We start from the raw sequence: 13,756 nt of genomic DNA on the forward strand, positions 1-13,756 counted from the left end.
ACAGGGGACAGACCCGTGCATTCTGCAATACAATCATCAAGCTGGATACTAGCAAAGCTTTGGTAACTAAGTCACCATTTCAAGTGACTCAATGGATCAGAAAGAGTGAAGATAATTTCTGTGCATATGACAGTATGTCACTTCCTCTGGGGTGTGACATCAGCAAGCCACAGAGGTCAGAGGTCAGCCCTTACCATGACCTCGCCGGTCTGCTGCTCCCTCAGGACGAAGCTCAGGGTGTCTGTGTTGGGTCCCGCCACCAGACGCAGGAACAAGGGGTGTTCCTCTTCCGCCAGTTTACACACATACACTGTGGAGGCCAAACACACACACGCATGCAGGGTTATATCCAGAGTTCTCCCTCCATTAGCTTACACCTGTACACTGTGGGGCCAAACACACACACACACACGCAGAGTTATAGCCAGAGTTCTCCCTCCATTAGCTTACACCTGTACACTGTGGGGCCAAACACACACACCATGCAGGTTAATCCAGAGTCTCCTCCATTAGCTTACACCTGTACACTGTGGGGCCAAACACACACACACACACGCAGAGTTATAGCCAGAGTTCTCTCTCCATTAGCTTACACCTGTACACTGTAGAGCTAAAAACACACACTGGGGTTTTCCTCTGCATCACTACACCCATGACTCTTCAAGGCTAAAGAAACACCCACTCACATTACCTTAATTTTCAGTTAATGTGCTGAACTTTCTATCACCTATCACCTTAAATAAACCTCCCAAAATATAACCCACAAAAGAGCAATAAACTCAGTGTCACCCTTTGATTGTCACTCCCTGATTACTCAACACCAAGACCTACATTTCCAGGAAACCAGATCAGATGACCGAGATGAAACTGCATGATCCTTCATGAAACCGGAACAGCTACATTTGCAGTAGGAGACTGCAGTACACTGGGCAAGATGGATTTCCATAAAGCAGGCCGGCTAAAGGCTTTCCCCAGCCAAACTGATAGGACGGCTCTTAGTTGAGAGTGAGAATTTCCCACAGTGCAGCCGGAAGGTTCCGGAGCCAGGCCCTCCAGCCGCGGCCCTGCCCGAATGGCGTTCCACCACCACACGGCACCGGGACACAGCTGTGCGAGCAAGAGGAGGAAGGAGCGCCTTTCTCACGGCCTCCCCTCTGGTCCCGAGGAGCCTGGTTTAATCTCCATCCCCGGGCTCCTCCAGTATGTGTCTACAGGCCAGCCGCAGCAGCTCGTATTTTCTGTCATTTTTCCACACATAAAGCCCAGTCTAGACAGCCTGTCCTCAGCGGGGGGGGGGGGGGGCTCCAACACCCCTCTGTTTAATGAAGAGAGCGGCGCGCACACAAACCGCGGCGTGCCAAGGTCCACAGCAGCTCTCTCTCAGGGAGACTGGGGCACTCAGAGGGTAAAAGTAACTCTGCTGTTACTGCAGCATCAGAACTTTAAACTGCAACAATGTTACAGCTCTTAATAGCCCCACCCAGCCTCCCAAACTAGTCTTAATATAGGCCATAGTCTTACTCTGGGCATTACAGCACCACCACCCATACAGCCCCGCTCTACCCAGTCAGGAGAGCTCCTCTGCTCTGCCCAATCAGGAGAGTTCCTCTGCACTGCCCAATCAGGAGAGTTCCTCTGCTCTACCCAATCAGGAGAGTCCCTTTAGGCTCAGCAGAGAAGACCGAAATGAACCTTCTCCACAATTATTGACTGAAGAATTCTGGCCAGACAGTACTGAGTCTAGGTAAAACAACGCCAGCGCATTCCAGAACAGAAAAGAAAAGGTACTTAAAGGAAAACACTGGGGTTGAGCGCTTTTCCATGTGGGCAGTTGGGAATTGTGCAGAATGCTTGACATAAGAGTATTCCAGGAATCGCCGATTAGTCTGGCTGAGATGACAGACAGTGCAATCCACAACGGTTGCTCACCAGGGCTCTGGACTGAGCAACCTAACCACCCCACCAATGCACAAGAATGAGCTCATTACTGTAACAGCAGCTCTTCATTAAGACAGATCTATTCTCATTCCAAAGAGTCACTCAGACCTAAAACAAATATGAACAGCTCTTCTACTCAAGCAGTTGCGCAACAGTGACTCAACAATGGTCTCTTCGGCACATCTAGCTTTTCTGTGTCTGTATTTTAAACTTAGCAGTCACTTCTATCCAGAGTGACTTAATACAACCAATATTTTTACAAACTATCCACTTATACAGCTGTATGCTTAATACACGATTCAGGTTAAGTACCTTGCATGGTGGTGCAATGGCAGTGCCCCCACCTACGATTTGAACCCGCATCCTTAGCATCCCTAACCAGGGATGGCTAAATTGTGAGTAAAATCTTGTCAAAAATTCAAGCAATAATATTGTGGGATTCAAGCTCATGTCAGCCAAACTCACTGCTAAAACAGAGGTAAAGAGCCTCAAGCAAGGGCTGCCATTTCACTGGAAATATAAAACATTACCTCCTCAACCACCAGGGGGAGCAAGGAGTACATAACCACACCTATACGTCCTTCCGTCAACACACCCGTATGCCTGTCTTTTAAGGGCAGTGGAGTGCTCTTAATTAAGAGCAGCAGAGGTATTTTTACAGTATAAATAGTTCCACTGCGGTCTGTACGCCACTGCAGATAAGTGATTGTAATGTAATGTGTGCTGTGAGCTGAGGGAGGCCCAGTGGAGCCGGGGCCCCGCCCTGCTGTGGCTCCTGCTCCAGATCAGGGCTGGGAAGCTCAGGAGGAGACTGAAACCTGTCTGAGGCGTCTTTCAGCACTGGTGGCAGGCAGACAGGCAGGCAGACAGGCAGGCAGGGCAGCAGCTGCTGCAGGGAGTAGCCCTGGTGCAGGGCATTCCGGCCCTAGCGCTGTATTAATAGTGCAGGGCTGCGGAGAGCTGAGGAGGCCTGTGGCAATCAGTAAGCACCACAGCTGCTTGCACATGCGCACACACTCTCACATACACACACGCATACTCACATACATGCTCGCTCACACACGTGCTCACACACACGCGCACGCTCCATCACACACACGAACGCTCGCACGCTCACTTGCTTACTCTCTCACTCGCACACACACACGCTCACACGCTCACACGCTCACACGCTCACACGCTCACACGCACACACACACACACACACACACGCGCATACCTGACATGCCTGAAGTGTGCAGTCTGCAGTGAAGCACATCTGGTTGTGAGGCGGTGTGGAATTACATCCCCTACTAGCGCCTATTACGACAGCCCCCGTCCATCATGTGCACCGAAACTCCCCCTGAGCACTGGCCCGCTGGCCCCTCCCCCTTTCCCAGCTCACCTTGGTCCTCTCGGCGGTAGCGCTTGAACAGGGCGAACTTGGCGGGGTTGTCGGCCACGGTGAACTTGTGCAGCAGGGCCTCGATGACCTGCCGCACGGTGTTGGAGCTGCTGATGTGCAGGGTGTTGACCGTGCCCCGGGGCATGAAGAAGGCCTCCTCCCCGCTGACCGGGTGCGTCCGGGGCGACCCCGCGGGCCCGCCCCCGCCCCCGCCCCGCACCGTGATTGGCCGCAGCAGCTCCAGCTGGACCTTGATGAAGCCCGTGTAGAGGCCGCTGGGGTTCTGCGGGAGAGGAAGGAGAGGCCTTTAATTCGGTCGCGGTCCTCGCTTCGACCGCCATGCCGACAACGGGGACCGCCGAAGACGGGCAGAGAGCCGGTCTTGGGCAGGCGCTCGTCAGATGGATCCCAGATTTGAAAGGCCGCATCACTCTAAACTCATTACTGCAGTATGTCACCCAGAGCAGAGGCTCAGGACAGCCACTAAACCTGCATGCGGTAACAGCACCAGACCTGGAAACCAATACCGTCAAACAGCTGATATTTCACCCCACCCAACGCTGGCTTTGTGCTTCACGGGTAGCTGCTGTGCAGCTCTGTGCAAGAACACCGTGGCATGCCTTTCCTTCAAAGGACACAGGGAAGGATGTCAAATATTTCACCAGAGGTCTAAGTTGTGAAAAAATGAAGGCGGTCGAAAACGAGGGATTATGTAACGCCAACGTATGCCAGCAACGAATGGGTTTCTGTCACTCCAGTTTCTAATACAATCCAGAGGAGGCTTTTCTCATTCAATTACCACCGAACCACAGCCTCAGAGGCAAGCTCCAGAGTCAGACTCCAGACTGCAGGTTTCTGACAGAGTGCACTGGAACAGGCCATTTAAGGAGCCATCTCGAGGGGGAGAAGAATCCCCAAACGGCATTTCTGTATCGTTTTCAGTGACGGTACTGTCTTTTGTTCATAAGCAGAAAATGAAAGGGCATTCAGAATGCAGCTATGACTGATCTTTCACACAGACTACATGCTTTGACACAGAGAACCTGCAAACATGCCATACTGCCAAAATGAAGCCCATTCCAGCCAGGGCTTTTGGTTCTACACTCCTACCTCTCGATCAGGCTCTAGAGAAGGTGTATAAACTCACATATGCGCGACACTCAGACATTCTAAACAGAACATGCACGGGTGACTGATTTTTATGGGCCAGGAGCATCCATCTACATTCCTGGAGGCGTGCGCCTGTGTTCATTTCCGCTCCAGCAAATCCCTCTGGCCGGGATGGGGAGCTCGTCTGTACGGAAGACGGGGGGGCTCACCAAGGTCATTTTGAGGTGGTCTCTGACGGCCGCGTTGTACAGCTCCACCTTGTGGCCGATCTCTTCCCGGCTGAGGTGAGCGCGGAGCTCCTTCTCTTTCTCCACATCCTGCACACAAACAGGACAGAGACAAACAGGGTCAGAGATGCTTTTCAGACAGGTATAAAAGCTAGCCCCATAGAGGGAGGGAGACAGAGGGAGACAGAGAGGGGAAAACAGGAGATCAGGTGATCAAATGAATGAGAGGGCCTGATGAGCATCATGACACCCTCATACACGCAATGCCCCACCCCACGTGTTTTACAGAGTGCATTTGGCCCAGAAGGGGAGGAGCCTCAGGCCACGCATCACTGCCATGCGGATCACTCCACCAATGAAAAGGGCTTTCCCAAGTCACACATCGACATACAGCAGGACAGAGGACACAAAGCAGAGGAGCCAGGAGATAGAAGACCTGTGTGTGCATGCTGCCCCGTCAGTCACCGTTATGCATGACCACAGGCAGCACACACACACACACACACACACACACACCGCACCCTGTTGATTGGCCAGATAAGATCAGCTGATAGCGGAGGTGACAGTCTGTCTGACCGGGCACTTCCTGCAAAGCCAGCCAGGCCACACAGCCCACACAAACAGCACAGTTCTGCTTTCCTGAGAACCGGCCCGCTACCGAGAACTCATACGCTGCCTGTGCTGCTCCCACTCCAGAGCCCTGTGCTCACGCCCTGCTCACGCCCTGCTGTGGTGTGCACTCCCCTCTTTCCCTCCAGGCACAGCAGTAAAACAGATTCCCACAGCACATCCTCACATCTACCCCACACCACCACCACTCCATCTGGGGATAAAGGGCAGCAAGGGCGTGTACACACACACATATGCACAGACACACACAAGTGCGCACGCAAGCACACACACATACTGCGCACCATACTGCACACACACACACACACACACACACACAGGTTCTCCCAAGTCAAACAGAGTATTCCAGCTGGCTCGTGGTACATGGCCATATCTGTGGGGTGAGGAGCAGATTCCTTCGTGCTCCTGCAGAGCAGGGGCAGAGCGAGCAGCAGCTCCGGGGCTGTGCAGTGAGCTCATGCTCTCCCCAGCGCTGCTGCTCCCCTTATATGGGTCTGCCTGGGCCAGGCTGGGATGCCAGCGCACCGACAGGCAAACAAAGCACAGCCTGGTTACAATAACAGCCTCGGCAGGGCAGGGCTCTCCCTCCCTCTCTCTCTGAGAGAGAAAACCTGCTCAGGAGAGAACAGCGCAGAGAGAGGGGACGTGCGTCTGCTCTCCAGGAGTAACTGTCAGGGACTGCTGCAGTGTGAGGGACAGTGGTGTTACTTCCCTTTACACGCGTTTACAGATGCATCTCCGGCCTGTTTGTGTGTCGTGCTACAGAAACAGGAACAAACAGGAAGTGTCAGCAGAGCGGGTCCCTGGAGGCGGGGGCTACCGGCAAATCACAATTTCTCAAGGCCGATGAGGTCACTCGAACAGAGCCACTGTTAAAGCGAGAGCACGCTTTCCTGTGACTTAGACGTTTTCTTAACTACGGATTCCTCCCAGGGCCTGCTGCCAGGCAGAGAATGGCTGATCTGGTCTGGTTTGCATGGGGAATGATAGGGAGGGTTCATATTTGACCCAAAATGAAGTTTGTCAAAAAGCCCACTTTGTCTTTACCATTGAGTGTGAACGTCATGGTAATATCAGCAGACCAGACCTAAAGCGGGGGTCATACACCTGTTAAGTCCTCATTTCTTCCCCGAAGGATTTGGGTTTGGGGGGGTGCAGAGTGGCAGGTGCAACCCCCACCTCCCGAAAGGATCAGGTGACCTCCGTCCGACCCCCACGGGCTCAGTTGGCCCGGTGACTCAAAGGATTAAAGCGGGACAGGTGCTATTCTGGAGACGACCGAGAGGTTTTACCGAGACAACTGCACTGTGAGCACCGCACCTGGGGAAAGGGCTCTAATCACCAACGCTGTGGGAAAGTCCCAATCGCTCAACTACTCAGCATGCAACGTGTGCACCCATATTACAGCTAATGTAACTGTGTGACTTGTCTGACTATCTGTCCCAGATGGAGCTGGGTCTGTGTAGAGTAATACAGTCAGGGACTGCCTGGTGTTATCACGGTCCTTTACTCAGTAGCAGCAAATGCTTTGCTAACCCAGACACGGGTCTGTGTGGGTTTGGCCTGCAGTGATTGTAGTAAGTTTAGAAGGCCTCTCAGTTCTGATTTTGAGAGAGCTGCTACGCTGGGGGCTATGAAAACCATCCGTAAATGAAGAACCTCGACTCCTAGCAGTTAAACCATTCCAGGAAATGATTCTGACACCACTGCACGTCCAACAGACTGATAGCTAAACAGCACCACTAATGAGACCACAGCGCATGAGAACACCACACACTGAGACACATGAATATAAGATCAGAGAAGGCCCAGGTAAAGGTCAGGTAAAGGCCCAGGCCGGTTCAGTCAGGGTAGGAGCAACAGGTGACAGGAGTGGCTTACAGTGAGCACCCAGGGGATTATGGGACAGCTTCGGTCATCCCATAATCCCTGCTTCCCAAGAACCTGGTCACTCCCTCTGGAACCTTCCATTTAACATTATAAACAGCCAGCAGGCCTCTGGAATGAGGTCTGCACCCTTCCCCCCTCACACCACTATACCCTCTCCCTCCTTCACCCAACAGCAGTGCTACATGTGTCACTGACAAGGACTGTCAACTGACCACACGACCCAGTTGGTCTTCATAACAAGGCCACCACAACAACGGGTAATTCCTTTATAATCACTGGGGCCTTGTCTGGTATCCTACGGTGTCATCAGCCAGCTTGATGAGACGGCTCTGTCCATTCTCTGGGTGATTTACAGCAAACCAGCTCAGGAATCCCCCTGTAGCTTCACCCAACCTCTCACAAGACGGGCCCTGTGCACCGTTTGACTCACTATGTGACTTCAGTCATCGACCGCAACTTGCGGTCTTCTCGCACACTGACCGAAAGAGCAACTGTAAAGCACGGTTCAGATGAGTTCAGGCAGCTCGGTCAGAAAAGGGAACCTGAAAACAGCGATGAGGAACTGGGGATGTGGTGTGTGTGTGTCCATCAGCATCTGACTGACAGCAGACAGTCTGCTCGAGCCGAATCCCATCAGCACTTTAAACAGCTTTAAGGGATTACAGCCTGTTCTCCGCTTAGTTCCCAAACAACGATGACCTCGATCAAACAACTGCCAGGAAGTCCCCATTCGCCTTCCGTTAGCGGCGCCCCCCTCCCCCCATCACTCCCCCCACCCTCCCCCGAGCCTACACACTTTCTAAAGCCGCGTTTCCACCGCAGGAACTATACCCCGGAACTAGGAACCTTTTGAGGAACTCAGTGCGTTTCCACCGCAGGAACTAGGGTCTAAATTTAGTTCTGGGGGCTTTGTTTTACCCCCCAAAACGTTCCTGCTCGGGGGTAGTACTTTCCGAAAGTACAGGAACCTTTTGGGTGGAGCTTGCAGCGCTGAACATTTCTGATTGGTCGAGTACTCGTAGCATTTGTGTTGTATTTATTTTCCGCCATTACCCGCCATGTTTGAAAATATGCAGCGGCAAACCAATTTATTTTCATAATAACTTCAAATCAAACGTGTATGTTATGCGGCGCAGTAGCCTACTTTTGGTTATAACCTGTCAACGTCTTGGAATTATAACGTGTGCTCTTCTGTTCTTTTCTTGCTTTAGTATTCGTTTTATAAAATGCTAAGCATTCGTGCTGGGACAGCATATTACGTAGGCTACCAAAACATTCAAACGGATTAATTCGGTTGCTGAATATTTTCTTCCGGATTTTCTTTGTTAGCCCGTTGTAATTGACTCAAAACGTTTGATACAGTTATGTGAGCTATGCGGTAGTTCTGCATAATTAACATTGGTGATACAGTACAAGCAAACTGGAAATCACCTTCCGCACTTTTTATCCGGGTAAAATAACAGGTTAATTCTAGTAATCTTCGCTTTATCTTTTTCAGACTGCCGTAATTTTACTCAATTTTACTGCCATTTTTCAATTCCACAAAAAGACCAGGAAGACTATGGACTCATTTATGGTGCATGGTTCGCATCTGGAGGGCACACTTCGCTGCTCGGCTAGCAGTAACTTCGAAGGAAAGCAAACGGTGGCTGTACCACTACTAATTTACATTTTCACGCAAGTCCGAGTTTTCGTTCTATTCTTGTCATTTTGCGATTAGCCTATATGGAATTGACAACGAGAAAGTAATAAAACAGCAAATTGTTTACAACGTGTGCATGTTTTCTGCTGTTAATGAATGTGTTTGAGAGGGTATATGAAAATCAATAAATACAAAAGTAACCATATATAGTCATTGTTGGTAACCCGTTGTATATAAGTGGAATAAACCCCTCCGGGCTGTCCCGGTTATTAGAAAATAATGTAGGCTACTTCGGTGGTAGTATGGGGTTACAGAAGAAATCATATGACAGATGGACCGACGACAACGTCAGTGGGCTAATTTGCCTAATCTTCACGGTACTTTAGACCCCGGTGGAAACGCAGACAACCATTGGCTGAAGGAACCTTTTAGTTCCTGGTAAAGTAGTTCCTGGGACTGAAAGTTCCGGGTAATTTTGGTGGAAACGCGGCTTAAGTAACCCCCTAAAAACAGGGACCCTGCAGCACCCCCCGCCCCCCCACAGAGCAGTGGAGACCCGTGCTCCCCTCAGAGATGCAGAGGGGGCAGTTTAGGCGCAGGGAGGGCTCTGCTCTGCTCCTCTCTGCGGTTCGTACGCGGGTCAGCCTGGAGGAGCGACGGGGGGCTGAATGGAGCTCCCTGTGGCCCCTGCCCCGCAGGGGGAGCGGCGGGAGCGCCTGGCTCTCACGTGGGCCGCGCGGCGCCCGGGGGAGGGAGGCGTGGCCCTGCGGTTCTCACGCAGCGTCCCCATTAGCCCCGCCGCCACGCCGCTGAACCCCCCTGCCCCCGCCCCCGCCCCCGCCAAGACAGATAAGGCCGTCTACAGCCGCTCTTAAAAGGCTTCCTTCCATAGGAGTGCCTGAGAAACGCTTCCCTCCTTTAAAATGATTTACTCGCCCGGCGCACTCTCGCGCAGAGATACTTACATCTGACATATTGCCCTTTCATACGCTGCCTTCTTCCCTGAAGCAATTAAGGTGAAGCACTTTATGCTCGTAAGCTCATAAACAGAGTCCCACACGGGACCTGAACTCACAAGCTCTGGGGTCCAACAACAGCAAACTAGCCCATCTAATGCTATCCCTGTATATATTTACCACTACAGTACAGTGCAGGCCTTGGCCTACTCTACAGCGATGTAGAGCCGCCTCCTGCAGTCTGCTGGAGAGAAGGACGGGGCGCGTGCGGAGAGGAAAGGGTTAAGAGGGAGCCCGCCCCGCCATGCGTGACAAAGGCAGCACAAACACGGGCCGATGAGGTAATGTGGCACGAAAAAAGCACAGCTCCTTCCCCGGGCTCCGGCGCTGGGTTTGGACTTTGGAGGAGGAGCAGACGCCCGGGGGGGGGGGGCGGATTTGGGCCGCCGCCGCCGTCCGAGCGGCTCCTTCAAGGTTAAGGCCTGTGGGCGTGGCTAACGGGCTCTGACCTTGACTAGCGCAGCGACAGGCTGTTCTTTCACACGTGTGTGAGCGCTAGGCCTAGCAGAGCAAGGTCAGGCAGCCGGGAGTGTGGGAGAGCTGATAAGGGGTGCGGAGAGGGACACCCCTCTCTTACACTCAGGCATATTCAATGCTCTCTGTCACTATCTGAAGGGAGGCTACAGCTAAGCTTAGATTAATTCTATGGCTGCGGCACCACACAGCTCTTAATTGGTCTGCATTGCCTGGCCCAGAGTCACATTCGGGTCGTCTACCATTGGCCCACAAGAGAGCAGGGCTTGTGTTTTATTGGTCAGGACGACTAAGGGTTAGGGCTGTCAGTCAGGTAAAACGGGAATGGGAACACTGTTGCCGGTCAGAGTAGGGAGTTACTGTTGTGCCCTTAAGGCACAACAGGTGTATGTAGTTTTGTCAGCAACTCTGAAAGGGCACTATAGTTATGTCATTGGTCAAAGGGAGCAGAGCATGTGTGTTGTGTTGTGAGGTAAAGAGGGCATTAATGCTGCATTGTAGACCAGGGAGTGTGTTAGCAATGCGTGGTAAAGTAGAGTGAGGGCGGTCTGTGTTGTTCGTTAAAAAGGGTATTTGTGTTGCGCTGCCAGGGAGGTGGGGCGGGGTTTTGTGTTGCTTTGTTAGCGAGCTCCTGTCTGACAGGCAGAGATAAGAGCAGCCCCCTCCCCCTCCCCCTCCCCCTCTCCCCCGATGTCCCCTGTTTACAGAGGCAGAAATCAGACAGCGTGCCGCTGGCCAAACCGCTGCAAGGCACGGGCAGTCAAAACACCGCAAAGCTAACCTGCATTCGCTGTCAGCAGTCCCTGTACAGCACCAGGCTCTGGTGCCCAGGGCGAGCTGGGGGCTGGTCTCAAAACCCCCAACCCGCCCCCCCCACCCCGCCTTCCTCTCGCACACATACAGGAAGCCCCGTCAGACCACACCTTTCCTCCACGGCTGACATTCCTCAGCTAATCCGACTTCATATTCGAACCATTCTCCTTCACTCACTTGCATGAGTTTGCTTGCACACACGCAGACAGGAAGGGCACTCATGCTACACTGTGCATATCTGCAAGCAGGACACAACCTTCTCAGAGTACTACACAGGCACGCTAAATCACAGCACTGAGAAACCCCAAACTGTGACATCAGCCGGCCGGGTCCCGGGAGGAAGAGTTCACTTCCCGTGCAGCAACAGGTCTGGGGATAGAAACCCATCCTTCCCATTTCTTGCGGTATATTAAAAAGAACTAAAACTCATGAGACAGCAGGTTCTCTGAACTCATTCATACAGACCAATGTCATGCAACCACACACACACACACACACACACACACACCACACACACCACCACACACCCACCACACACCACCAACACCCCACCCACAACAACAACCCACACCACAACAACACACACACAAAAAAACACACACACACCAACAACACACACAACCCGCCGCTCGCACAGCGTGCATGTGGTAGAAATGAGAGGGGAAAGGCCTCCAGCAGAGCAGCGGAGTGGGGGTTGATGGGAACCGGGCCCGGGTCGTTCAGACGCTCAGGCCCCAGCTGTGCCAGGTCTGCTGATTGGTGGAGGGGGCTTTGCCTCGGCCTGTCCCTGCTGTACAGAGGGACCTGCATCAGCACTTTTCCCCTCTGTTTACAGTCCCCGCCCCCCGCCCCGCTCAGCAGCGGCCCTGTGGGAACAGTCAGCACTTTGTGCAGGCCTCATTCCTACTGCTCCGTTTCCCCCCGTGTGTCTGTGGGCATAATTCACAGACTGTAAAAATCCCTGTGACAATGGAGGGCGGCTTTTACGGCACCTACCTGACAACCTGCGTCTCCCCCCCACGCCCCCCCAATAACACCCCTTAACCTTCCTTCCTGTAATAACCTACCGGGGGCCACTGAGAGGAGAGGTGTGGAGAAGTGGGCTGAGGGTGTCTGAGAAGGTTCTAGAAAAAAGCCCTTCTGAGCCCTAGGCTTAAGGCAGACACACTACTGTAGTGTTGGGGGGGATAAAACAACGCTGACGCTGTGGAATGGAGTTATATTTATCCGACCTGCATTGGTCTTCAGACGTCGCAGGCGGCCCTATCAGCTGGATCTCCTGCTATCTCCACCTCCCTGACTGATACTGTACACCAGCGCTGCAGCTGGGCCTTGGCACTCATAGGCAAAGAGGCTCTGTTGTGGCAGTGATGATGCAGCACAGTGTCCAAACACCAGAACCTCCACAAGGCAACAGAGTGCTCTTTACATCACAATCAGTGTCTTCCCACAAGGCCTGTGAGATATGAGTATCGCACTACTGGTCTGACCGCATGAAGTTCTCAAACCAGATTGTGTTTTCAAATTCAAGATGTACTAAACAGCTACAAGGAAACAAACAGAAACCGTGTAGATTAGGAACTTTCCAGGCTGTTATTAGAAGTGTGTCATAAGCTTCCTCGTGACTAACAGGTCTGGTTTCCTTATTGCAGGGTACATGATTACATCACTTCGGTGTCAACAGGGCGTTACACCCCTGCAGAGCTCAGCATTTAACCCTGCCCTGAAAATCTTAACACTTTCGTAACCTTGTTTATGTCTCAGAGCGCCAAAAAAAAAAAAAAAAAAAGAGAGACAAAGGGGAAGGCAGATATCTTGCAGGTCGCGGGGGACGGGGTGGGGCGGAAGGCCTAGCTGCGAAATGCCAACTTCCCCTTTCTGCCCTGGCGGTGCCGTTCAGTGAAAATCTCCAGGAAACGTGAGTCTTTTGAACAGTTCAAAAGACAGGCCCCCCCCCCACGCCCCCGTCCTGGGAGGGCAGCGTGGACAACAATGCGCGCGCTTCCTCCGGACGGCTTTCATTAGGGCCGACGGAAAAGCTCGCGTGCGAGCGTTCTGCCCACATGAAAGGCGTCCCAGCTCCAGCTCCCGTTGGATGTGGTTCCGTCTGAGGCGGCGGTTCACAGGGCCGCGGGTAACCGTGGGCAACCGCGGTGTTTAACGCTGTGGGGAGCTTCACTGAGAGCGGCGCTCTGGAGCGCCGGGGGCAAAGGAGGAAGCATTTCTACACAGGAACGCTCCGGCCAACCACAAAGGTGTTACGAGACAGAGGAAGAGAGAGACAGAGCGCTGTTCCTCTTTCTTCCCACACCTAACGGCCCAGACACCACACACAGCAGGCACCCTGCGTCAGTTGAAAAACAAACAAGGGAACCAGTTTCCATTGTTAATTTAATCTTCCAACCATTTGTTTTTTTTAATGAACGTTGGAATAACTACAACAGCGATGGTAACGATGGTGAACCCTAAAAAAGGGGTTCACCTGTCTCTTCAAACAAAGGTCAAATGTGATCAGGCAGAACAGATATACAGGACAGCTATAAGAAATCAAATATGGGCAAACATGCAAAAAAAGATGAAGTCAAACGGGGTGATGAGAAAGTGTGTGTGGACCTGCACAGCCTATGAAGGA

General features: G+C 52.5%; 1 protein-coding gene across 4 annotated transcripts in view; it reads right to left on the bottom strand.

The window, feature by feature from the left end:
* rassf3 (Ras association domain family member 3) overlaps positions 1–13,756 on the bottom strand; it is a 53,623-nt gene that overhangs the window by 3,660 nt on the left and 36,207 nt on the right. For all 4 annotated transcript variants that reach the window (XM_064343312.1, XM_064343313.1, XM_064343314.1 and 1 more), the window contains 3 exons: positions 4,642–4,749; positions 3,323–3,605; positions 195–310 (listed from right to left, as the gene is read on the bottom strand). In XM_064343312.1, the coding sequence (XP_064199382.1) occupies positions 195–310; positions 3,323–3,605; positions 4,642–4,749 (507 nt within the window). The remainder of the gene's footprint in view (positions 1–194; positions 311–3,322; positions 3,606–4,641; positions 4,750–13,756) is intronic.

This window comes from Anguilla rostrata, chromosome 7 (genome assembly GCF_018555375.3).
Source record: "Anguilla rostrata isolate EN2019 chromosome 7, ASM1855537v3, whole genome shotgun sequence".
Taxonomy (NCBI): Eukaryota; Metazoa; Chordata; class Actinopteri; order Anguilliformes; family Anguillidae; genus Anguilla; species Anguilla rostrata.